The 27,061-nt window shown below is 35.3% G+C and overlaps 1 protein-coding gene across 5 annotated transcripts in view; it reads left to right on the forward strand.

Moving 5' to 3' along the window:
* The first annotated feature begins 1,240 nt into the window (after nt 1-1,240).
* Nucleotides 1,241-27,061, forward strand: part of LOC121370644 (probable methyltransferase TARBP1) — a 124,444-nt gene continuing 98,623 nt past the window's right edge. For 2 of the 5 annotated variants that reach the window (XR_005957709.1, XM_041496011.1), the window contains exons 1-7: nt 1,265-1,375; nt 10,667-11,770; nt 13,259-13,361; nt 16,767-16,918; nt 20,686-20,738; nt 24,066-24,166; nt 25,124-25,259. Coding sequence is in view for 4 of the 5 variants with exons in the window: in XM_041496011.1 (XP_041351945.1) it covers nt 10,712-11,770; nt 13,259-13,361; nt 16,767-16,918; nt 20,686-20,738; nt 24,066-24,166; nt 25,124-25,259 (1,604 nt within the window). In the remaining variant the exon portion in view is untranslated. Of the gene's footprint in view, nt 1,376-4,352; nt 4,615-10,666; nt 11,771-13,258; nt 13,362-16,766; nt 16,919-20,685; nt 20,739-24,065; nt 24,167-25,123; nt 25,260-27,061 lie in introns of those variants that run through there. The other 3 variants (XM_041496012.1, XM_041496014.1, XM_041496013.1) reach the window with 3 other exon arrangements.

Here is a 27,061-nt window from a genome sequence, read left to right on the forward strand (position 1 = left end):
CGGAGCGTGAAGCCAAGAAGAGGAAGGTGTCGGTCCAGGACTTGTCCGACACACAGCCCACGACTTGGCAGATCGCACGCAACAAGCTTCCTGGACGGTACCGCGACTGTGTGAAGGGGGAGTTCACTGCGACCTCTCAGCTGCCAGGCCCCTTCGTCACCAAGAGCTGGAGACCAACACCAACTGGTCAAGGGCGGTACCAGTTCCAGTACGTCGAAGGAAGTCGCACCTACTGCCTGACGTCGGAGCGGAACGGGATGTACCGGCAAGGCTTACTGAAATCAGACATGGATAATTCAATCGCCCATCGGATTATCAAGCTGATACTTCCGGAAGACTACTCAGCAATACTTCGGGGAGAGTGCTACATCGACCTGCCTCACTTCTTCCCGAAGTTCCGAGCCGATCATCCCATCAACTCGCCATGAGTTCCGCTGCACACCCTCTCCTAGGACATGTACTTTCTTTTTTAGGGCTCAGTTGGACTTTAAAAACATTTTTGGCCGCAGTTCAAAATTTTATGTTGTTTTTGTTTTGTGTTTTGTTTTTCTTTGTAAACAGTCCGACGCAGTTTATTTTGGCAGCCCGTCTAAATTGCTCAAATCACCTTAAAACCTTTTCGGTCGAGCACTCTAATTTTGGACTTAAATTTTTGTAGCACATTTTGGTCTTCGGTCTTTGACCTAACTACTAAATTCGTATTCCAAATTCCGCCCACCTCAAAATTACCCCCCCCCCCCCCCCCCGGGCCGGACCGTATAGATCGGACTTTAAACTTTTAGACCTTCGTTCCAAATTTTATGTCGAAATTACTTCTTTAAAAAAAAAAAAAATGTATATTATTAAATAGTCCGATCCTCTCTTCTTTCTCTTATTTATTTTTGGACTGTCCTCCTAAAATGCTCCAAATTATATAAATATTCGGCCGAGCAGTCAATTCCCACTATTTAATTTTTGGAAGTAAATTTCAAAATTATCCCCTTAATTTTGTTCTGTACCGGAGCAAGTCACTGGCTATCCAGAGACAGGCCCCGGGACGGACATGCTCGAAACTCTAGTGGTATATGAGCATGTTAAATTTATTCGCACTCGCACTCGCACTCGCACTCGCACTCGCATTAGGGGTATATACTTTGTAAAAAATCACTATGAGTCTTATTCCCCTCATATGATACAAGTGACCAAAATGTGTGGGGTCTGGCTCAGTGTAATTGGAGGAAAATACTAATGTAGATGTGTCGCAAAAGTTAACTTCCGCCACGTGGAAAAATGTAAATAAATATGGAACAAGCGACAGAAAGAATATTTCAGTTTATGTAAAAATAATATGAGTTTACGGTGCTACCTAGGGGTTAGAGGCGAGCTCTGTAAACAGGTGTCCATTATTTATTGTTCGCTTACTACGTAGGCCTATTTAACTTTAATTATAATGCAGCCTACAGGTCAACTTGAACTCGCCCCTCTGTGGCGGTCAGCCTGTTTTACAGCACGAAGACAAAAACACAACTCGTATGTTAATGCCGATATGTACATTGTTCATATTTGGCACGAAGATACCACTCAGTATGATGTATTTAAATATTGGGGGGTGGGGGGGGGGGGTATGTTCAATATAGCAAAAATGTTTCATCTTCGGGCCGTACATAACGAAATCGTTATTAATACTGGGTAACTGGGGTACCACGATATCGCGGTATTTAACTATTTGGAAGAAATAAAGAAATGTACTTAAACATATGAAGGTAAATATATTTGGGTTGCAATTTTTGCTATATCTGCATCATGTCCATGCCATTGTTTTGACAAATAAATGCAGTTCTAACATTAAAACAGTTGATGGAAGTACACCATAGCACTGGCTTCTGTTCAAGGGGGGAACCACGATATTGCGGTAAATTGCAAACGTTACAATATGGTGGACCTCACAGGTCAAAAATGGTTCTTTTTGTACACACATTTATAGTAATGTCTAGTAAACAAACCAACACAATAATGAAGAAAAGTCAACTTAAAAGTTTTATTTTTCAATTGTAAAATATTTACATTTTCCAATGGAAAAGTCGAATCCGGGTCGTTTCGCCCTTATTCCTATTCGACCCCAAGTCGTTTCGCCCTTAGTTTGTACCCAAAACAAGTATATTCTCACAAAATCTTTTAAAACCCCCCACAAAACATGCATTATTCTAAAACATTTTAATAACAAAATACGCATTATTGAAAAAAAATTCCATATATAGCATACAAAAAACATTTTTTTAAATGTAAACTGAAGCAAATGGACCTAATTAGAACAAAAACACACAAAATGTAATAAAATTTCAGACTTGCTTTATGATTACATCTCAGTCATCTGTATGTGATTTTCTAATGGGAACTCTTAGTTAAAATCTGTTTAAAAAAGCACAAAACACGCATTTTTTAAAACATTTTAATAACAAAATACGCATTATTTTAATAATAAGGACAACAACAATGCTATATATAGCATACAACAAGCATTTTTCAAATGTAAACTGAAGCAAATAGACCTTTTAATATTTCATCATAAATCTTCTTCAGCATATATACATGTAAACATGACACGTCAATGGATATTTCTGAGGCCAATTCCGCAAATTTGCTAAAAAGTAGTTCTCCCCCCCCCCCCACACACACCAAAGCACTTTATAACTAATATGTCCTATCGACAATATCATTGTGTAGGCTAGTCTTTGTACAAGTTTATTAATATAAAATACATCAGGCCCGTTGGAACTGGGATTGTGTGAGGGGAGGGGTTCTTTAAAATATTGCACATAATAACATATACATATAAATGGTGTTTATAGTTGATAAAGGGTTACAAATTGATAACCTATATCTGATTTGCAACTAGAGTCACGTAAACAAATTTATTAATCATTCACAAACAAACAGGAGGGTGAAACGACCCGGTATGGGGGAGAAACGACACGGGTTGATCGGGAATAAGGGCGAAACGACCTGATACTGGAAAAGTCGGTAATAATAATTCTTCTTCTTCTGCAAGACAGTGTGGGCATTTAAAAATACTACCACGCCATGGTAGTAAGATTCAACAGTTATATAATCAATATTTATTGAGTAAAACCAAGAATAGAATATATTAAAAGTTATGGGTTTTGTTTAAATTGCCAATAAATATAGGCATGGCCCTTAAATGTTTCCATACATTTCTAGAGGTGGTGCATTCTAAATATAGTAATGCTGTATATAGCCTTGTTTTGATTGTTAACAACCAGACGACAGCCGTCAGAGCAGAATTGTATGCGTGTATGGTAAGTACTGGGGCATGGGGGTGTCAGTAAAATCACACATCTCTGTTATTTTATGACCAAACAGCAAAACTATGAATACTAACTCACAATTTTGACATTTCTTCTAATGTGTTGTTTGTAGTATAATGTAGAAAAAATCCAAACTTAAAACCATTAATCAGTTCCAGTTTTTCTGCTAAAAAGGGGTAATTGGCTAACTTATGCTCAAGTACAAAAATCTTTATAGGTGAACAACCAAGAGAGTAGAGGCTGCCTTGTGGTGGTTTTAACAGACTACCTGGCACACTTGGTGCAGTTCCCATAACTGAGATGGGGGACTCCACAGGTGTCGCATATGTGTGCAACTTGCACTTTAGGTAGAAGATACATTTTCCCTTGTTAAAAGCCCAACATGGTTTTGACTGAAATTTTTCACCACAAAATTTGTTGCCCCAGAACTAATCTGAATACCACTAGCAGACCTGGTTATATCACCTAACTGAGATATATACCTGAGCTGGAAGGACCAGAAAATGTAAACTAAGAGTCTGGTCTCCATGTGTGGAAACCTAGAGAATCCATAACTCATTGTCTATCTGTCCCTATGAAGAAACTGGGTTCATAGCTTTTCTGAGCCTGTATTTTATATCATAGTGGACCCAACGTAAATGACTTGATCTGTCAGCAGCCAAACGTACGTCATGCATATATATTTAATTAGCTCTATGGCTTTTTCTGGGTGCGTCTCTAAATAAACTGACATGTACACCAAAAATGCGGACGTTCATCTGTGTAGGCCTATATTTGAAATTGGTCTGCTTGATGCTTTTTTTTTAGTTATCTGACCCTGTCTAACCACTAACTGACACGACATTCCCTGATCGGAAGGAAAACTGTTAGATGATTTAAGTAGTATTGGCAAATTAACATACTCCCCATTCCAAATATTTTATTTTATTTTGGATGGCACATGAATACCCACTGGACAGAACACACTGTTAACTGGAATGGTAGAACCGTGTGCATATTCAGTAGAGTGTGAAACCTGTTCTACACATTGTTCAGCGTTTACATTTTCATTCAACATAAAACCAGTAGGTGAAATTTTTTTTGAAGGGAGTGATGAAACATTAATAAATTGAGAAATATTTGTATCACCTAGCCTATTTGTTGTTGGAGCTGTCACAACTGGTGGGTTACTACATATCATTGCATCATTACGACCTTCAGCCTCTTCAAATGGTTGAACCACCTTGCTAGTTGTGCTTGCAGCTTGTCGGGCCGATAAGCTATTAGAACACTCCTTCGCCACTGTTCTTCGCTTGGCTGCTGGCGCAGGGTGAGTTTTTAACTTTCTTTTTACCATGTTGCTTGTTCTAAAATCCCAGTTTCTTTAAATAAGTTTTAATAAATAGTCCAGCTTCCTTCAAAACATAACGACAAAGTGTTTAATTTCCATACAAATATAAACAATGACATCAAATATTTGACGTCATTGAATATAAATATCAACACAGCCGAGTGGTCTCCCTTGTCCTATGAGCTATGCAAATAACCTACATAGTAAACCGTACTTATGTTAAAAACAGTTATTTTGCAATGGCTGCAATAACTGCATTATATTATCAAGTCATTTAATATGTGGTTTTACAAGTCGGGTTAATCAAAGCAATGTGCCTTGTCTTAAATTACTGTGTTTGTGTACACTGTGCATTCTTTCCAAGGTAGTGTACCAAACACGACAAAAAAGAAACAAAATGGCTGTCCCCAGTTAGCAGGGATAACAGAAATTTTCAGTTTTTAGTTATGTCAATTTTTGTGTTGATCATGTTTAATTAAAGTATACTGATTACAAAAAGGTCACTACTTCTTCTAGAGTGTTAGTTTTAGTCACAGAATCTCACTTTCACTATTTTTAGGAAATGTTTTACGAATTTATGAGATTTTTCGCTCCAAAGACATATACAGAACACTATATTGATGGATTTTTAATGGCATTTATTAACACAAATATTACATAGATATTCTGCATGTTCTATACAGATATAAACCAAGAACAAAGATTGCAAATCACAAATGAACAGTTTTTCATACTTTTCATCGATAGTCGCCCATCATGTTGCAGTCCCATTTCCCTTGATATCTTCTTTCCATAGTTGATATATCTTGGTGAAATCTTTCGCCGTGTTCTTCCATATTTTCACTGAAGAAATTTAGGTGAGAATGGAGGAAGTGCAATTTCAAAGACATCCGACATCCAAGCTTTTCATAAGTCTTTATCAACTTTTCTATTAACTGTTCGTAATTCCCACTTTTGTTACCCCCAAGGAAATTTTTAACCACTTCTCTAAACGACCTCCAAGCGTTTCGTTCCTTTGATGTAATTTTTTATTCAATTTCTTGTGACTAAGCCATCTTGCGAACATCTGATCTGGTGAAAATACCACCTTCGATTTTTGCTTTGGACAGATGTGGAAACATGTTGGAAATGTATTTGAAAGCTTTTCCTTCTTTGTTCAGTGCTTTTACAAACTGTTTCACAAGCCGAAGTTTGATATGCATAAGGACTTTCTCTAATTCTGACAAGGCCAGGAATAAAGTGTTCTCTTTTGCAGTAGTGTTGAGATGTAGCACGACTGTCCCACAGGCAAAGAAAGCAAGAATGTTTTGTATAGCCTTGAAGTCCTTTTAAGAAGCTAATCATTTTGAAATTGCCACAGACCTGCCATTTGCACCTGTTGTTGTCTTTAGTTTCCAGAATTTTTTTTACATTTTCATAGTTTTCCGTTATATGCACAGAGTGCCCAATTGGTATTGATGGATATTGATTTCCATTGTGCAGAAGAACACATTTGAGACTTCGGGAGTAACTGTCTATGAAGAGATGCCAATCATTTGGTTCACGGCCAATACCCAGTTCAGGCTTCTAGATTATGGTAGCCCCACTCCCATGGCTAGTGATATTCAATGTTGGGCTAGTAAATAACTACTATTGCCATGCCCGACGGCTAGTGGAATGTTTGGGTAAAATGTTGCAGTTAAGTCTATTTTGTAAATATGAATATCCTGCCCACACCCAACCCCTCAATGTTAGTGTTTTAAGTTCTATCTCCCTTTTTAGGTAACATATTTGATTATTACTAGTATTTAGTAAAATTGTATTAACTTTAAGTAAAGTAGGGCTAGTGAATTTGTAATCGTGGCTAGTAAATTTTTAAAATCAGTGATCCCATGGCTAGTGGATTTTATGAAAATTCTAGAAGCCCTGCAGTTCTTGAAACAAGTTCTCAATGTCATTACAGAAACATAAATCATCTTTCACCAAAAAAATTTTTGAGAACCTTTCATGTCTTTTCCTAGCAGACATAGTTCGACAGCTGTTGTCCAAAAGGTTCCACTCCATCAGTCTTGAGGTCAGAAGCTCTGCATTATACTTCATCAGCCCGAGATCTCAAATCAATTCTTCTAGTTCCTGCTGGTTTGGAAAGTGTGGTTGCTTCTTTTCTTCGTCGGTATGACCAACATAAGATTCTTCAGGTTCAGATTCAAAATTTTCACCTTCACTCTCCAAATCTTTAGCAGGTGGTCTCGGGACAGACAGTTCTTCAGAGTGTGGAAATGGAGCAATAGATAATGGGATATGTGATATCATGTTGATTTTTCGTTTTCTTGAATCTTGAAATATTCACCACACAGAAGTAGCAGTCATTCACATGGTTCTGTGGTTCTCTCCTTATTTGGGGTATGGCAAAGGGCATTGAGGGGCGGTCGACCGGCCTCGGTGGCGTCGTGGTAGGCCATCGGTCTACAGGCTGGTAGGTACTGGGTTCAGATCCCAGTTGAGGCATGGGATTTTTAATCCAGATACCGACTCCAAACCCTGAGTAAGTGCTCCGCAAGGCTCAATGGGTAGGTGTAAACCACTTGCACTGACCAGTGATCCATAACTGGTTCAACAAAGGCCATGGTTTGTGTATCCTGCCTGTGGGAAGCGCAAATAAAAGATTCCTTGCTGCTAATCGGAAGAGTAGCCCATGTAGTGGCGACAGTGGGTTTCCTCTCAAAATCTGTGTGGTCCTTAACCATATGTCTGATGCCATATAACCGTAAATAAAATGTGTTGAGTGCGTTGTTAAATAAAACATTTCTTTCTTTCTTTGAGGGGTGGTCACCTCACATCCATCCCTCCAAATTCGATTGACATGTACCACAAACTATGTGTGGAGCCCAAAGTATAATCATAAGCTTGTGCAAACTTCGTAGATACTTAGATTCCGTGCTTTACCTGCCTTGGGTCAATGTAGAATCCACAAACTTAACAAAAGGAATCGCTTGAATGTAAGCAGCTTCGCAATGAAGACATTGCTTACCTGAAAAAGACTAAGTTGACCTATGCACATATAGGCCACCATCTGGGGCAGCACTAGAACATTCTAGAAATCAAATCTTAACTAAACTGAATGGAAAATGCCAAAATATCAACATAATACAATCTTTGTTACATTGTGATATAATCAGGTTGTTTTTTATTAATTCTAAAGTTATGTGCTTTTCATTTCTTAAAGTGTCAGTATGTGTTGGTGGTCCGGGTATGTATCTTTCCAACCCGTAGGACTCATATTTGACTTGAGTTCTCCTTTAAAGTGTCAGTATGTGTGGTCCGGGTATGCATCTTTCCAACACGTAGGGCTCATATTTGACTTGAGTTCTCCTTTAAAGTGTCAGTATGTGTGGTCCGGGTATGCATCTTTCCAACACGTAGGGCTCATATTTGACTTGAGTTCTCCTTTAAAGTGTCAGTATGTGTTGGTGGTCTGGGTATGCATCTTTCCAACCCGTAGGACTCATATTTGACTTGAGTTCTCCTTTAAAGTGTCAGTATGTGTGGTCCGGGTATGCATCTTTCCAACACGTAGGGCTCATATTTGACTTGAGTTCTCCTTTAAAGTGTCAGTATGTGTTGGTCCGGGTATGCATCTTTCCAAAACGTAGGGCTCATATTTGACTTGAGTTCTCCTTTAAAGTGTCAGTATGTGTTGGTGGTCTGGGTATGCATCTTTCCAACACGTAGGGCTCATATTTGACTTGAGTTCTCCTTTAAAGTGTCGGTATGTGTTGGTGGTGGGGTATGCATCTTTTATGCATCTTCCAACACGTAGGGCTCATATTTGACTTGAGTTCTCCTTTAAAGTGTCAGTATGTGTTGGTGGTCCGGGTATGCATCTTTCCAACACGTAGGGCTCATATTTGACTTGAGTTCTCCTTTAAAGTGTCAATATGTGTTGGTGGTCCGGGTATGCATCTTTCCAACACATAGGGCTCATATTTGACTTGAGTTCTCCTTTACATGCAATATATAATCATGACATTTGGCACGAGGATACTTCTCAGTATGATTTATTTAAATATGTAAAAAAACAATAAGCATAGGAAAAATATTCATCATTATTATTTTATAGCAAAACTATTCTGGTATTAAGACCGCCCCGCTATTTGTGTTACTCAGACAGATAATTAAAGATTCTTATATTTATTTACTTAAAAAGACACGGGTATTACTTTCGAACTAGGAAGTCATTTTATACAGAGTAACATGTTTTTTATGAAAGCAAGTGCCATACCATCCTAGAACTTTTTTTTCACAAACTGAAAACAAAAGTTTGTTTTATTTAACAACACCACTAGAGCACACTGATTTAATGATCATCAGCTATTGGATATCAAACATTTGGTAATTCTAACATATATATGCCACGGATATAAATACTACCACCCCTTACACTTAAAGTGAATCAGAAAAAAATGGGGGCCTAACTGCTCGTTTCTGAGATAACGGGTAGCGTCTATGACTACCCTAGTTTCGCACAAAATTCTAGTACTTTTTTTTACAGGTACCCCATACATGTTTCAAGCACAAGGCTACTTGACACATTGGTACTAGATGAAATAAAATTGCACATGTTTTTTTACCCAGATGAAATTATTATTTTTTACAACCAACACACTCACATTTATAACCAATCACAGGACTTGTGGTGTTCACTTCTCTATCAAAAGTTGGGTGCACCTCGAACTTTGACCCAGCCGGAAGTTATTTGGTTTAGTACTACCATAAGTCACATGTTTGTATTACCTTTGAGACGGTGAACCTCCTGGAACTGACAACAAATGCAATTATTAGCTGCAATCAGTCAAGTGAGACATACGTCACTTGTTTGTATTACCTTTGAGACGGTGAACCTCCTGGAACTGACAACAAATGCAATTATTAGCTGCAATCAGTCAAGTGAGACATACGTCACTTGTTTGTATTACCTTTGAGACCGTGAACCTCCTGAAACTGACAACAAATGCAATTATTAGCTGCAATCAGTCAAGTGAGACATACGTCACTTGTTTGTATTACCTTTGAGACGGTGAACCTCCTGGAACTGACAACAAATGCAATTATTAGCTGCAATCAGTCAAGTGAGACATACGTCACTTGTTTGTATTACCTTTGAGACCGTGAACCTCCTGAAACTGACAACAAATGCAATTATAAGCTGCAATCAGTCAAGTGAGACATACGTCACTTGTTTGTATTACCTTTGAGACAGTGAACCTCCTGAAACTGACAACAAATGCAATTATTAGCTGCAATCAGTCAAGTGAGACATACGTCACTTGTTTGTATTACCTTTGAGACAGTGAACCTCCTAAAATGTCATTTATCCACAGTTGTTAATCTCTATTGTATAATAATTAAGAAAAAGAACTAGCCCTGGCCATGCTCATTAATAAAGCAGGTTTAATGCATTTCAATGTAATTTTATGTCAATATACCATCATCACATATTAATTTTATCAGTTTAGACATTGCTGATGACAACCAGAAAGGAGGATGGGTTGTAAATTTCACAATCAATATTTACTAAACAATCATCATTACAAATGTTGGTAATTCGGTATTAGGACCACCCCACTATTAAGACCAATTTTAATAAGTCACGCCTATGGTTGCAGTAGGGGAGTTTCACTGTATATATACAGATAAATACGTCTTACTGAGGGGTATCGCCATACCAAATCACATGATTGTACATAATGGGTTCATCATTTGAATTAATTTTCTAAATATTTAGTTTTTTTTAAATGTTTATCTTCAGTTACATAATTGATATAATTTTGTTAATCATGCATTGAGGTAAACATCTATGAATGCAACTGAGCAAGATCAAATACGTTTGGATATATTTTTGAATTTTGAACTTAAAAAATGGTTTAATATTTTTGGCATAAGTGGGGGTATACAGTAGTCGTATGAACTACAGTCGTGTATATTTGTCACCAGTTCAGTATTATTAGGCCTGTTGTTTCATTTGTTTTAACTTTCATTTTTGTTTTTTAAGCAGCTGATGCTCTTTTAACTGAAATATACTTCTCAAAGTGAAAGAATGGCTGAATTAATACAACTGATGTGTAAAATTTCCTCATTTGATCCACTGTCTGTGATTAGACATTTGACTGGAGAGATTGTTAATGACAGTGAGACCACCTGCACTGACAGCATTGGGAAGAAAATCAACAACATCAACATTCTCAGCAGCATTCTGAAGAGTTTACACCTGGCCAGTGACAATCACACAATGGACAAGATTGTTTCTGCAGATATACTAGAAATAATATCTGGCATTTGTTTTGCTTTATTGCTTGAACTCCAACCCTCATATGATGGAAGGGAAAATACTTTGTCGTCAGTGGCTGCCATTTGTGATCTGCTAATGGTGTGTATGGAGATTTGCCAGGATGACCAAGTAATAGTTGTTCTTAAAAAGTGTGATCACTTCCTTGATGTTTGGCTGGCTGAGCAACCTTGCATACCTGATCAGAAACACTCAAAAGAGCAAGGCATCATGGATATTATTTGCACTGTAGAAATTTACAAAACAGTGTTTTCTCTTGAAAGGTGTCGACTTAACACAAGTGACATTTTTGAAAAGTGTTGTACTCTTTTTGACAGTTTATTTTCAAAAGTTTTAAACATCCTGCCACATGTTCCCAATAAGGTCATCTCACGCATTGTGTTTGGTGTTATTGCTAATTTACTGAAGCAGGATCCTAACCAGGCTGTTTCTAGAATGAGCAAATTGTGGAACACTGTTGAGAGTTTTGTAGTTGCAGACAGAATAGATTTCATTCAGCAGACTCTTCTCATTCTTTGTAGTCTAGCAGATTTTCTTTTCCCTGTTACTGGAGAACCTCTTGGCATTCATCTTAAATGCTCAAACCACTTTTGGATGATTGTACAGCAAGCTATGGTTCATACAAACCCTCTCACAAGGAAGCGAGCCATGTACCTGCTTAAGAGGATCATTGATATCTGTGAGAAGCAGTTTGCCGATGTGTCTGCTGGTGCATGTCCAGTTTTTGTTTGGAAGAAGGCCAGTGAAAAAGAATTCTCCAAAACATGGGAAGATGTTGTGTTGATTTTGGAAACTTTAGAAGAAAAGCAAGTATGTTAATAAAATGAAAGAGAACAAACATACATGTATCTATACATAATTTTATAATACAGTCAAACTTCGATAACTCGATCTTGAAGTGGACGAGGAAATAGTTCGAGTTTCAGGGAGTTCAAGTTTTGGAAATTAATATATAAGAGTTCAGATTTGAAACTGTATTGCATCTGGTTGATTTCGTTTAATATTGTAAGAAGTGTGCGCTTTGCTGCCTACCTCTGAATTAATATATCAGTCACCCCATCCCACCCCAGCTGTTGGCAACTTCGACGCCTGTAGTACATTCATTTTGTGTATGTTGTAAATGTAAGTAAATAAAACAAAAAAGATAACCCAGATGAATTTGAAATATATACTTGGGCATATAGGCTACATATATTTATTGACAGAAAAAAATAAGGCATTTACATACATATATAAATAACAGAAAGCAACATTGACGTATTTTACAGATGTCAAAACATGACGGAACGTAACTAAAAAATAAAACACTGAATGTCGAATAACACTAAGTACATTTGTTTTACACAAAATTATTTACGCTTCACACCTCTACTTTCTTTCTCCAATTTGGCCTCCCACCCCCCATTTCTGGGCCCTACACGAGATTGAGATTGTTTGGATGACAAGAAAGCAGAACTTTTTTAAATCGATCTGGCAAACCCCACGTTACCAGGTTCTTCCCCAGATTGCTCGATCTGTGATGTATCAATTTTTAACATAAACAAATGACTAGTAATTGATAAACATTAACTGATACATAAATAGAAAGGGTAAAGTTTGACACGATTCATGCCTTTGAGAGCAAAATCAAACAGTACTAACAATTATTACAAATGCTCTTTGAAGTTGACCAGACGGTGTCTGTAATTATGTATTACGTAGTGAGGCTCTCCACCACGTACGAACACCGACAACCAAACACAGGATCATTTCATTCGCTTAGTCGGCGATCTATTATTGTGTAATTATCACCTTAATCCTCAACAGCCCAAATCACCCGAGACAGGCGTGCTTCTCTTGATTGACATGATTTTTAATACATTTGTCTTTAAAATACTACCAGCCAGCAACGACAGTCAATCCACACGCGTCGAGTTTTAGAGGTACATACTCTATTAAATCTTTATGGCGGGACCAAAGAATTAGGTTGAGAGATCGAGTTTTCGAAGTTTGTGTTTTCAGAGGTCGTTATTACTAGTTTGTATAGCAACTTGGCTAGGACCCTCGCTTCAGATCAAGAGATTGAAGATTTTGAGAGATCGAAGGTGGAGTTCTTGAAGTTTGACTGTATGTGTATATTTTTCAGTAAAAATTATATGTGCTTTATGTATTTTGCAGTATTAATACATTGATTAACTCATATACTTAAATATATGTCTATTGTATATCATCAAAATTATTGCAGAGATGTATCTTTGATTATTCAGTGTGATTTAAGAGCTACATGTATTGGCATTAACAATCTTTTATTTAACTTAGGTTCATGTGATTAAGCCTCTGTTGGGAAGGATGGAGTTCTTGCTGAAAGCGACATTTTTACACAGTGGAGGTAACTGTCAATTGATAAAGGGGCCATTCCATGGTAAATATTTAAGCCCGAACATGACATTATGAATCTTATGATCTCATTCACTAAAAATCCACAATAGCCAGCCTATTTCTGAATCCGGCCCATATAGCAATTTACTAAAAATTTATTCTTTGTGATGTAATATATATTTTTTAAATTTAGTATGAGCCAGGATGCGACTTTTAGTCCAGTTCACTTGAAAGCCCATAATCATGGCACATTATTAATACACAGTGTATATAAAAAATACATAAAGATTACATTATTAAACATAAAAAAACAAAAGTACCACCCCAACTATTAATAAAGTGACTTTTTGTAAAACGTCCAGTCGATTTGACCCACACAAGTTGATCATCACATACCTTTGTTTGATACCCGATAGTCGATTTGTTTGTTCGTTTATTCGTTCGTTCATTCATTCATTCATATTAACTAAACGCCTTTTATGTTTATATTTCATAAAAAAAATTCAAAATACAAGCGCTTTTGAAATAAATCCTGCAAAGTGGATTTTTAATGAATTTTGGATATGTTCTATGAAACAAAATCATTTCTATACCATTTTTTCCAGGTACGATATCTTTTTTACCTTCAATGATCAGAACACCTTGACAATCCATCATATCAAGGTTTATCTAATTTGTAGATATAATGATTGTTATGATATTAGAGTATCAATGAAAACACCCTGGTCAAAATATATATAGTATAGTTTTCACTCGTACAATTGGTAATTATAAATGCAACATTAATTGCATACTTATTAAATGGCACAAAGCAAACTAGCAATACTGTTTACTTGATGTGTGTAGGTATAATAAAAACATGTCTACAAAAGCTTGTTAGTAAAATCAGTCTCAAAAGTTAAATGCAGTGCATGTTGCAAATATATGCAGATGTCAATTTAATTTATTACTTACTTTTTTTTAGATTTTTTTCTTTCATTATTTCTTCATTTGTAGATTTTAAAAATTATTTCATTTATTTTTATTGATTTACATTTGTGGACAGTATTAAATAGTATAAATACTACATACCGGTATTTGCATATAAAACAAAAAATAAAATAATTATAGGTGATCAACCATTTTACAGTACGTTATTAATTAAGGCTTAAATTTTTACTTAGTGCAATGATAGTAATTGCACAATAATTATACCTACTGTTAAGAATATATGTTTTCATTAATAATCCAAATTTAAAAATAGTACATTTATTTTAGGAAACTTACTCTCTTTCCACCAAATTGTTTTTAAAAATAACAAATGGTTAGTAAATTTTTAAGAAGCATGAATAAATATAGTAATGATTTGTGCTTCCATATCTATACATACATACATGTATTATTTTTATTGAATATCAGACATTTGATAATATCCAGCACTTACCCTTAAAATATATAACATTTGTGTTAAAAATGCTCTGCAATTAAATTAGTGCCCTGCCATGTCAAGATTTTGGCTAGAACACTAATATGCACTTTCCCATAGACAGGATAGCATATATTGTGGCCTTTGATATACCAGCTGATCATGGAGTAGAAATAAATACTTAACACTTTATATTTTTTCATTTATAAGCTTTGCTCTTGCAATAAATCTATCATCCACATAAGCAGGTATTCAGGAATAACCAGGTTCTTACAGAACATTTTTAATAGTTCAAGTATGAGAAGAGTCAATAATAAACACACACACTGCCTGAACTCCAATTTAGTTGCACAGTATCTTATTCATTATGTTTATAAACTGACGATCAAAAGAAAGTATACCAATTATTTTTTCAAAGTATTAAAAACAACACAAAACACAAGTTGATGCAAACGTTATATTTTGAAAGTATAATAATTTGGTGATAAATAAACACGAGTATACTCAATAAAACCCATAAAATGATAATATCACAGTGCACAACAGCACTAGGGGTGAAATGTGCGATTTCATAAAGGACCACTCATAACGAAGGTGAATAAATTTGACCACAAAGAACATGTTTCAGTAGCGTGTATGTCCACCATGTACAAGTATGCAAGCATGGACCCGATGTCGGTCAGAGTTTGTTAAGCGCCTAATGACAACATCAGGTATTGCCCTCCACTACTGCCTCATTGTCTGTACCAACTCATCCCTGTTCATTGGAGGGTTAGGACGACGTCGAATTCGCTGGCCAAGATGATCCCACAAATGTTTTATCGGTGACATGTCAGGTGAATGGGCTGGCCATGGCAAAACATTGACGTTGTTTGCGGCGAAGAATTGTTGTACCACATGAGCTGTGTGAGGTCTGGCATTGTCCTGTTGAAACAAGAGTCTAGGATGGTGTTGCAAGAATGGTAACAGGACGGGACGTAAAATCTGGTTGATGTAACGGTGTGCGTTAAGATTTCCGTCAATGACAATAAGGTCTGTCCGCTGTTGGCCACAGATACCGCCTCAAACCATCACAGATCCACCAACAAAAGGTACAGTCTCCTGAACACAGCATGGAGCTGTTCTCTCTCCTGCACATCGGTATATCTGAGTCCTGCCATCAGCTCTGAATAACTGGAACCTGCTCTCATCAGAAAAGAGTACACGTTGCCAGTTCCGATGTTGCCAACGTTGAAACTGATGTGCCCAATGTAAACATCGAAGTCGATGTTGCCTCGTCAATGTCATCCCTCTGAATGGTCGATAGGCCCTGATACCATGCTGTCGTAGTGGACGATGTACAGTGTGACGACTGATGACATGTCCAAGGCCAGTCACTGCAGATGACGTTACAGTGAGGAATCTGTTACGTAAGTGTAAGATGTGGAGATGGCGGTCCTCGTTGGCTGTTGTGATGCGGAGTCTTCCACTTCGTGGTCTGTCTGCAGTCCTGTCAGTCACCCTGTAACGCTGTATTAACCTGGTGATCGACAATTTTGTGCAATTCAGGATTCTTGCCACATGGGCATAACTCGCACCCACCTGCACCATACCTATAGCTCTCTCTCTTTCTTCAGCAGTTAGCCTTGCCATGTTCTCTGGTGTTTTACTGTTAACTGAGGCATGTTCTAAGCAATGGCACCCTTTTTATACCCCTATGTGCATGAGTATCATGTTTCTCGTGCAGTATAAATTTGATGAATAAACTCATTTTGCACGTGCGGCATCGCCCAAACGCAGCAATGTGCGACCATTCTTCATTGATTGTATTATAACGAACAATACTGGAACCTACATGTGTGTATCTAACCTTGCATGAATGTGTATTGTGTTTATTTATAATAAAAATAATTGGTATACTTTCTTTTGATCGTCAGTTTACAATGACTGTTAACTGTATTTTGTGTCATCAGATGTGACTAATATGTATTGTGTATCTTCCCCGATATTTGAAATATGTATATATTGGTTGTTACATGATGTTATTTTGTATTATTACCATAGATGTTCTTTACTATCTGCACACATCCTGGTTGGTGACTATTTTCAAACGTTGTCTAATGCACGAGAGTGTCTTTGTGATAAAGTGGGCAGTGGAGACGATTCTGAATTTGGACTATGACATGGTTCCATTGCTGACACAAGGTCAACACGAGGTAAACCTGTATTAAAGGTGGATGTTAGACATTGCTGAATGAACATAATAGTCTGTTTTATTAGCTCTGCCACGATGTTCAACAGTGGAGCTTTTCTAAAATTGATTTGTCCAGTATCCGTCCATCTGTCTTATCTTCTTCTACAGTTTTGATAGAATTGTTCTGAAACTTGTACAATGATCCTCTAGGGCACCATTCACAAACTGAAAAGGAGATTTTTTGGAAATTTTGAATCTTTATTAAAAATATTTGTGAAAATCTATCTTTTCCTGGAATTTTGATTGGATCATTCTGAACTATGGTACTATATGGTTCACAAACTAATAGAGAGATATTTTTAATTTGTGAATTTTTAAAAAACACTGAATTACATGTATATAACGGACATGAAATATATTTGTAGAAAAATATCATTAATGATCTACAGTCAACTCTCGTTATAGCGGTATTCATTATTACAGAATATTCGAGTTCTGGCACACTTTCACTGGGAACAAACATGCATCTGTTTTATTTTAATCATTACAACGGAATATTTTACTTCTGGTACTGGCAGTAATTGTTGGTAACAAGCGTGTATTTCCAGTGCATTGTTTGTTTTTATTACAGCACACAGATTTACTGGCAGGTATATATCTGTAATGAGTAAAGTTGTTTTCTAAAATAGCTGCAACTCTGAACACCATTTTTGAGTGCAGCCAGTTCTTGTAACGAAACAAAAATAAACTTGAATAACATAGACTCAAATAGTGAAAATGTTTTAAACAGTAGGATTTAAGAAAATGAAATATTAAATGCTATAAAACAACTAAAAAACGGGAAAGCACCTGGAATCGATAATATCATTAATGAATATATTTTTAAAAATGCTGGTATTGTGCGACCATTCTATATTAAACTGTTTAACATAATCTTTGACAATAGTGCTTTTCCTAATGAATGGTTGACTGGAGTAATTAAACCCATTTTTAAAAATAAAGGAAATCGTTCATTGTCAGAAAATTATAGACCAATAGCATTGTTCTGTTGCATATCTAAACTATTCACCAGTTTCAAATAACCAATTAAATGCTTTTATTGAAAACAATAATATACTGAATGAATCCCAGACTGCTTTCTGAAAAGGCTACTCTACCACCGACAATGTATTTAATATACATTCCCTGATAGAAATTTTAAAGATGAGGAAAAATAAATTATTTTGTGCTTTTGTAGATTTCGAAAAAGCTTTTGATCTAATTTCTAGAACTTGCCTCTGGCAGAAATTGTTAGAAAATAATATAAATAGAAATTTTTTTAAAATAATTTATCAAATGTATCAAGGAATAAAGTCATGTAATTGTACAAAAGACAAAACCTCAGACCTATTTCCATACAACATTGGTGTCCAACAAGGAGAAAATTTGTCACCTGTCCTGTTTTCCCTTTATTTAAATGATCTAGATACATGTAACTACTTAAAAAGACAAAATTGTACTGGGGTATCCCTGGATACACATGAAATGTTCTCTGAAACAACTGTTTACTTTTTATGTTAATTATATGCACTGCACTTCACGTATCAAATGCTTCTGACTTAAAACAATTTTTAAATGTCTTTTCACAATATTGCAATAAAGTAGATGCAAATAAAACTAAAACAATAATTTTCAGTGGCACCAGTAATGACTACAAGAACGTTTTTACACTTGGAAATCATGTGCTTGAAAACATAAAAGAATATAAATATCTACGTCTTACTTTTACCAAATTAAATAAATAAATAAAAAAACCCAGCTAACTCAAAAGACACCAAAAGCAATGTACTTTATTCTGTTTAAATAAGACAATAACTTTTCAGTAGAATGCAAATTAAAACTATTAATGTTACATGACTATTCTATTAATGGGTATGCATGTAGTTCTAAATGGATAAAAATGGTCAAAGATACATTTTTCCAGCTAGGCATGGCAAAAATTTTGATGTCAAGGAACTTTTCACTCTAAAAAGCTTCTTAATCAAGTAAAATTAAGACAAAACGACCAGTATTTACAACAGTGGAATAGTAACATAGCCTTAACTTCAAGAGGTAAAATGTACACTATATTTAAAGAACACCGTAGATTAGAAAAATATCTTATTATATTATCACAAATATCCTGGGCTATATTACTCAAATTTGGAATATCTAACCACTACTTACCAATTAAAATAGGACACTGGAACAACACTTCAGTAGAAGATCGAACATGCACATTATGTAATAAGAATGACACTGGAGACGAATTTCACTAGTTATTCACAAGTGCATATTTCACTAACTCCCGTAAACATTTGCTTCAGCCATATTATTATAATAAACCAAGTGCACTAAACTTTAAACAAATAATGACAAATAACAATAAGTGTTCTCAAGAAAGTATGTAAATTAATAAAAGAAATTATTGATAAATGCAGTAAACCTTAAAAGAACACAGGCCTATACATATATGAATTATTTACAATATCTATTACTACTCATGTATGCATATTTTTGCATGTGTGCATGCACATGCACAATCTGATTATCACATTTGGTAGTAATTACAATAATATGACATTACATTACTTTATTCCATTTGTATTATATTATTGCCTTTATTATTTTATTTTATTGTATTTGTATTATACTATTGTCTCTATTAGTATTACTTTATTGCATTTGTATTAATAATATTGTACTATTGTCTCCTGTAAATCCTATCATGTCACTACAGTTTATATATCATGTTCGTCATATGCCGTTGTGTAATGGCCTAAGCGTAATAAAGTTCTGCTTTGTTTTGTTGTAGACGACTTGTGCACTCCGGATTAGCTGCAGTTGATAGCGCATGTCTGTCAGTTACAGTGTAGTGATTACAAGGTCTATTGTTTTTGGACCAGGGTGGCAAAGTAATAAAAACATCTCACATTATGATATTTGAGTTGCATTACTCTTTTCAATTCTTGTTAACTGACAGTTTGAGATATACGAATACCGACTATTTTTCATTCATTCACAATTATATTGGGGAAATGTCACAGCCTCCAGCAAAGCGATGTTGTACAAAACTTTTGATAAGTGAAAAACAAGTACCATAAACAATTTCAAAGAAAATCACCCTAAACACACACAGGATGAAATTGCTAGCAAAGAATGAGAAAAGATGCTTAGCAGGTCAACAGTTGGAGAAATTATGTTACAGTATGTCATATTCGGATTGTTATGAAAGCAAACCGTATTGTTACGTATAGGCTATATAAAAAAAAAGAGGGTTTTTTCAGGTTTTTGTTTTGTTTCTGTGTCAGAATATTAATAAATACAATACAACATGTGCATATTCAACAAAATTAACAATTACTTGTCAAACTAAGGGAGCTAACTCTAACTCTTCATGATCGTTATAATGGCAAATTTGATGTAACGGAAAGACCTGTATAGCACCAACATGGCCGTTTGAAAGCAGGTTGACTGTAATTGCATTTTAAAATTAGAATGCATCAAAAGTGTGACATCCACGTATTAAAAAAAAATGGAAGATTAAAATGGTTGATATTGGATATTGCAACCCTTGCCCAGGAAAAGGGTCAATGTTTGGATTAAAAAATTATTTTGTTTTCTTAGTAGCTTCCATTTGAAAATGCTGTTTTTATATTTGATATGTAGAGGAATATTTCATGTATCTGTCCTCAGTCATATGGCGAACATGTTTTAAGTGTACATTATTTCATAATATCAGTTTGTCGTATTACTGATTCTGTATTTCAGTTTTTATCAACATCATTTCTGCTGGCATTTCAAGAGCTAAAAATATATACACGGTAAGAACATCTACACAGTGAAAATATTAGTGTAGTAGAGTTGTGACATAGTGGTAAAATAGTGCAAAATGTGATACTAACATGCCACTTTGCATGCAGTTAGCCATCATGTGTAGAGTAAAACTTGATATAGGACCAACCTGGCAGTCACCTCTATTGGCCACGTGATGTCACAATTCAAAATGGCCACCAATTAACTATTTTTGATTGTTTGTATCAAATTTAAAAGTGCAAGCTATGAAATGTTAGCTCCAATGACAATATAATTACTATTTATGTGTTGCTGTTATATAGTAATCATTATTTTTGAAAATACATGTATATGAATATACTGTTCAAATAAAGAAATGTGTCTAATCACAAATGCCATGTATTAGCTCAGTGACCAAGGCACAAATATCAATGAACTTGGCACATATGATCTGAATCATTGTGGTGTCAATTTAAAATCAAAACATAAAGAATTTAATATCTCCCCCTGGTGGTCGCTATTTTTAATTTCAAAATTGACGCCATTAACTACACTTTGTATTGAAACTCTTATTCTAAGGCACACAAAACCATTATACCAATACCTATACTTGCTACCTATACTTTTTTTTTTATCCCACTGCCCCCTTTTCTTTTACTCCTTTGAATTCTATTTCATTTCTTCCCGATCTGGCAGCTCCTATCTTTCAACTTCTTTCGCTGTCCACCTTCATATCCCAGTCCTTGTCTCTCCAACCGCAACAAGTGCTTGTCTCTTGTGGCTGGCTGTGCCACACACCTGTCATTCCCCATCAGCTTTTAGCTGTGGGCTTAGTCTGACCTCTTCGGAGTGTTCAGTAGTTAGTTCTGGCATTGTTAAGAGGCACTTGTAACTACCTACTATGCTCCCCTACTACTGGCGGTCGTTAGTGCTGTGGGTCAGACCAGCTTTATTAAACAGAGACTGCACCAGGTAGGCGATGGTGTGGACATCTCAGAAGACTGAGTTGGAGGAAACTGACAGAAAGGGTCAAAACAGATTGAAATCATGGGAGAAATTGGAAAGTGTTTTTTTCATATTAAGATAATGAGAATGACCGGCAGAGGGTCATAGATGAGAAAGATGAATGAATGTGTGAACCAGCTTTGATGGGATTTGAACCACTGACATCAGCTTGATTGTCCAGCAGCTTATCCACTAGACCACAGAGCTCACTAGGAACAATGAATCTAATGGTGCATATAAAAAGAGAGTTATATATGTTCACCATATTTGCCCACAAATATGAATATACTGAACAACAAAAGAAACATGTCTAATTACAAATGTCCTGTATATAATCCCCACCATGTTAATTATCATATGATACTAATCAAATGTTAAATTCTGATAAATTACCTGGAAATCACAAAAACAAATTGTGTTCTTCTATTGACACCACAACCTAAAACAACACAATTCATTATCATTTTCACCAGCTTTAATGGTCGAATTCAAAGAATCTGAGTACCAATATTTCCATTGACTCATGGTTCTATGTGCATTAGAATCCCGAGATTTTCAGTACAAATTGTAACTGATGGCAGCCTTTTTGAATTTCAAAATGGCTGCCACGGGGGGAAATATTAATATCTGTTTTAAAATTGACACCACTGAGCAATAGATTTGTGTCAGATTGCATACTTTTCTAAAAAGTGAACGATTCCATTGATATTTAGGCTATTTACAAGTATATAAGTATATTTACAGTATTTGTGATTAGATGCGTTTCTTTTGTTGTATTCGGCATATCCATATTTTTTCAAAAATAATGTTTAATCTATAATAGCAACACATAAATAGTAATAATATTGTCTGAAATGTGTCATTGAAGCTAATATACCGTACACTTTTAAATGTTATATAGAGTGAGAAATAGTTGGTGACCATTTTGAATTGTGATGTCGTATGGCCAATAGGGGTCACTGCCAGGTTGGTCCTATATCAAGTTTTACTCTACACATGATGGCCCAACTGCATGCAAAGTGGCATGTTAGTATCACATTTTGCACTATTATACCATAACTCTACTACACTATACACATAAGATTTAGAAATACAACCATCTAAAATGGTTACATAATTTAGTCTTGATATCAACATTTTATATTTGTGTTTATGATAATTTTATTGTAGTCATTAGTTCCATTCCATAATTGTACATGTGTAATGCAAGTTAATAGAATGGCAATTTCCATCTGACCCCATCAACAGTTGGTTAAAGTAAGAATAAAGTTTGGTTAAAGTTCATATATAGCAACATTTCCACTTCTGCTTTGGCCCCTGTATTTACAGACATCATTTACTGCCTGTAATTCTTGGTTGTTTAATGGAGAACTTTCATATTTGGGTTAGCTGTCCACCAAGTTTTTCAACTGCATACCCTCAGCCCCATGAATGTGAAGGTCAAGGTTATTAAGAAGTTTGGTTAAGTTTCTCTGATTGTCTTTAATACTTAAATACTTTAATGGATGACTTTATTATTTGGTGACAGTTAACTGTCATTGAGTGTATTGCACTGAAAGTAGGATAACTAGTGCCTTGACCCTTCATGGAAGAAGAGTGATTGCCATACCACATGAGTTGATAATTTACACCACAGTGACTGTTTATTATATTGGGGCACACCCAAACAAATCATGATCCTAGTAAGTCCTCAGAGGACTGTAAGACAGGTTAATATAATTATATTGCTGGAAAAAATGTATTGGTCTTTTAACATTTTGCGTATCTGGCTTTGAATTCATAAATGAGACCTAGTGATACAGGTACTATTTACATTGCTCATGTCGGCTCATAAATGTGATCCCAGGGCAAGGCAAAAATTGGTTAACAAATATAATGGAACATAATTATTTAAAACAGTTTTAAGCTACTTAGGAAAATATTGTATTTATATAATGTTCTCTAAATGAAATGTATTAAATGTTAGTTGAATCTGGTATTGGAAAAAATGCTCCTTATCTAGCAATTATGTGGATTGATTTTTTTTTCAGTTTTTAGCATAAGGCATGTGAGCCATCTTGATCTTGCCATTTTTTACTATTTCTAAAAGATTTCTTAACTGCAAATTTTCATAATTTTTTATTCTTTTTCTAAAAACTTGTTTTAACATTTTATTAAATAATTCTTATATTTAAAAAAAAAAAAAAAAAAAAAAAAAAAAATATATGTATATATATATATATATATATAATTCCACACCATAATAATTTATTTATCTTTGACTTTAAAATTTGTTTTTGTTTTTGTTTTGCTTTAAATGCTACATTGTTTGTTAATGTGATAATGTAAGGTGAATAATGTATTTGATACAGGCAACAAGGTGTTTCTCGTGGCTCAAGTCCTTTTGTTGGCCCTGGACTGATAAATTTTTTCTCTTCATGCATTCGAGTTATTCAAGAACCTATGAGGCAAGGTAGGTTTAAAACCTGATAACATCAACTATTTATAGCTGAATACTGAGGGTGAGGACAGGATGAGGCATTTCGCCTCTGTCAAAGGTCAAGGTCACCATTACTAAAAAAAATTACATCACCAATCTAGTAACTTCATTTCTTATCCAAAGTTTGGTTTGTTTAACACTACCACTAGAGCACTGATTTATTAATCATCGGCTATTGGATGTCAAACATTTGGTAATTCTGACATAGTCTTAGAGAGGAAACCTGCAACATTTTCCATTAGTAGCAAGAGATCGTTTATATGCACCACCTCATAGACAGGATATCACACACACACACACACACACACACATATTTATATATATATTTATACATGTACAGACTGATATATAGACATTGATTGATATACCAGTTGTGGTGCACTGGCTAGAACGAGAAATAGCCCACAGGTCCCACCAACTGGGAATGATCGCTTTACCATCCAATTTACATGAAATTTCACTAAAAAGAATAGGATCAGGACATCACATTTCACTTCTTTATATCAAAAGTCAAGGCCACTGTTACCAAAAATATAGATTGGAATGTCACTGTTCTACCAAATTCATTTCTCATAAGATGTTCATAAAATTTAACATACACATGTACAGTAAATGGATGATGCAATGATGGTAATGTAGATTTGAAAACAGATTAATGCCTTTTGTAGAATATTTATGTAGACTTCTCTATAAATGAGTTAATAAGAAAATAATTTAATGTTTGACAAAGTTTTTAAATCCACTAGCCATATCATCCAAGCTAAACCACTAGCTCATATTCCTAACCAAATATACCTTAAATAATATTTCTAGTAGAACAGATTTCTTGAGTTTGTAAACTTTTAAAAATAAAAAATAATATTACACATATTAGATTTAGATTGAGAATGAGATGGACAGGGTTAACATTTGTCATGTTGATGTTTTTAGCCAGTTTTCTCAAACAAGTTCTCAACACAATCATGTCAACTTCCTGGAGCTCTGTTCCTGTAATGTTCTTCACTCAGGGCCTGTCCCACATTCCACAATCTTCTCTACTGGACAAAGATGCCATTTTCATTATCAAGTGAGTGATATATTTTCTATTATTTGTTTTCTCCTAGTTACATGTATCTAGTCATAACCAAATCAAAATGTGAAATACAGGCATTACTTTTCAGGCAATGATCACAACATCAATTTGAGTGTTTAGATGAACATTTATTTGCCTTTGCCATTTTAAATTAATTTAAAAAGTTGACCAAGCTGTTTTCAAATGGTTTATGGATGAGCTGGCTAAAGGTAGGTGCATGTCCAACTACATTCTGCAAAGCAAGACCCAAGAAGTTGCTAGTCAGCTTAGAGTTCAGAATGTACACACATCGAACAGGTGGCAACATAGCTGGAGGGAGATATACATGTACACATGCATTCTGTGGGAATCTGGTGGGAATCAATGCACAGAAAATCCCAAGTGACTACAAGGACAAAATTTCGGGCTTTCATTCGATGCTTTAAGACAGAAATGGGACTATACAGACTACAACATTGTACATAGGGACTAGAGGATCGTTAGATTTGACACTCTACCCAAATACGTGAATGAGATGAAAGGAGAAAAGAGCATACGTATTTCTCACACAGGTGGTGCTAAAGAAAAGGGTGCACACAATAGCTTTGATAGCATGTGCCAGTGGGGACAAACAAAAAGTGTTGATTATTTTCAAAGAAAAAATGGTATTATCGGCCCATGAGTTCTACCTACATTGAAAGTGCCAGAAAATGTGCCAATTACTGCTATACAGAGAACGGCTGGATGACAACAATGAAAGTGCATCATTTCGTCTGACATGTCTGAGACCAAACAGTGACGACAGTGGACGACTCCTCATTAGATGCATACAAACCACACATGTGCCAGCAGGTATGTACCTTTTTGGTTTTCAATTGCAGATTAAAATGAAACAAAAATTATTTTGTGTCAGTTTAAAAAAAATGATATATTGTGTTTTTAAAGGTGCTCTGTCATGGATGGTTGACCTAATTAATGAGCTAGTACTATCTGAAAATATATAGATTTGATTTGTCGCTAAAAGTACATTATTTAACCATCTACATAACTACAATAACCCACTTATTACTGATATTTTGTAAAAATAATTGAATTATGTCGATGGTACATAATTCAGGAAAAAATAACGGCTATTTGGAGTGAAGAGGTGTGACGTATAATTTTTATAGTCAAGTGATGGGCAACACCCAAATAACCGCAGTGACTGTCCTATACGCCATAGGGTAAATCAAAAGAAAAACAATGAAAATAAGTTAGAAAAAATTATATAAACATGTACTGAATGATAATAAGCTTATACATTAATTTATTTTAGCAACAGAAGCATTTTAAACGGCGACAATCTCGACCAGTTAGGCCTTTGCATGTACCGGTATATTTATCGTTTGTTGTATGCGGAAAAATCTAAACACCACATTCATTTTTCACTTTGTCAAATTTATTATTATGTAAAATATGCCATAACCCCATGGGTCATTACAGCTGGCTTGGGATAGGAATTATTACATTTTTAATGAATAATGTGAACCAGATGGTGTTTATATATGAAGTGGCTACATATATATGGCCGTGTATATGGCCACCGCTAATGAGGGCTGCCTATAAACACAGCAAAAATGTATATAGGCGGTAAATAAGTATTTGATTGATCCATATTACCGAACCACTTGGAACAGGAAGAATGCATACTAAGTACAAACAGGGGAATTGGGGTTGAATATGAATCTAGCGAACCCTTTTGTGTACGTTTTCCATGGACACCTACCCAGTGTTTTTGCTGGAAAGAAATTTTTGGATATGGCACTATGAAATTACAT

The sequence above is a fragment of the Gigantopelta aegis genome, chromosome 4, assembly GCF_016097555.1.
Source record: "Gigantopelta aegis isolate Gae_Host chromosome 4, Gae_host_genome, whole genome shotgun sequence".
Lineage (NCBI taxonomy): Eukaryota > Metazoa > Mollusca > Gastropoda > Neomphalida > Peltospiridae > Gigantopelta > Gigantopelta aegis.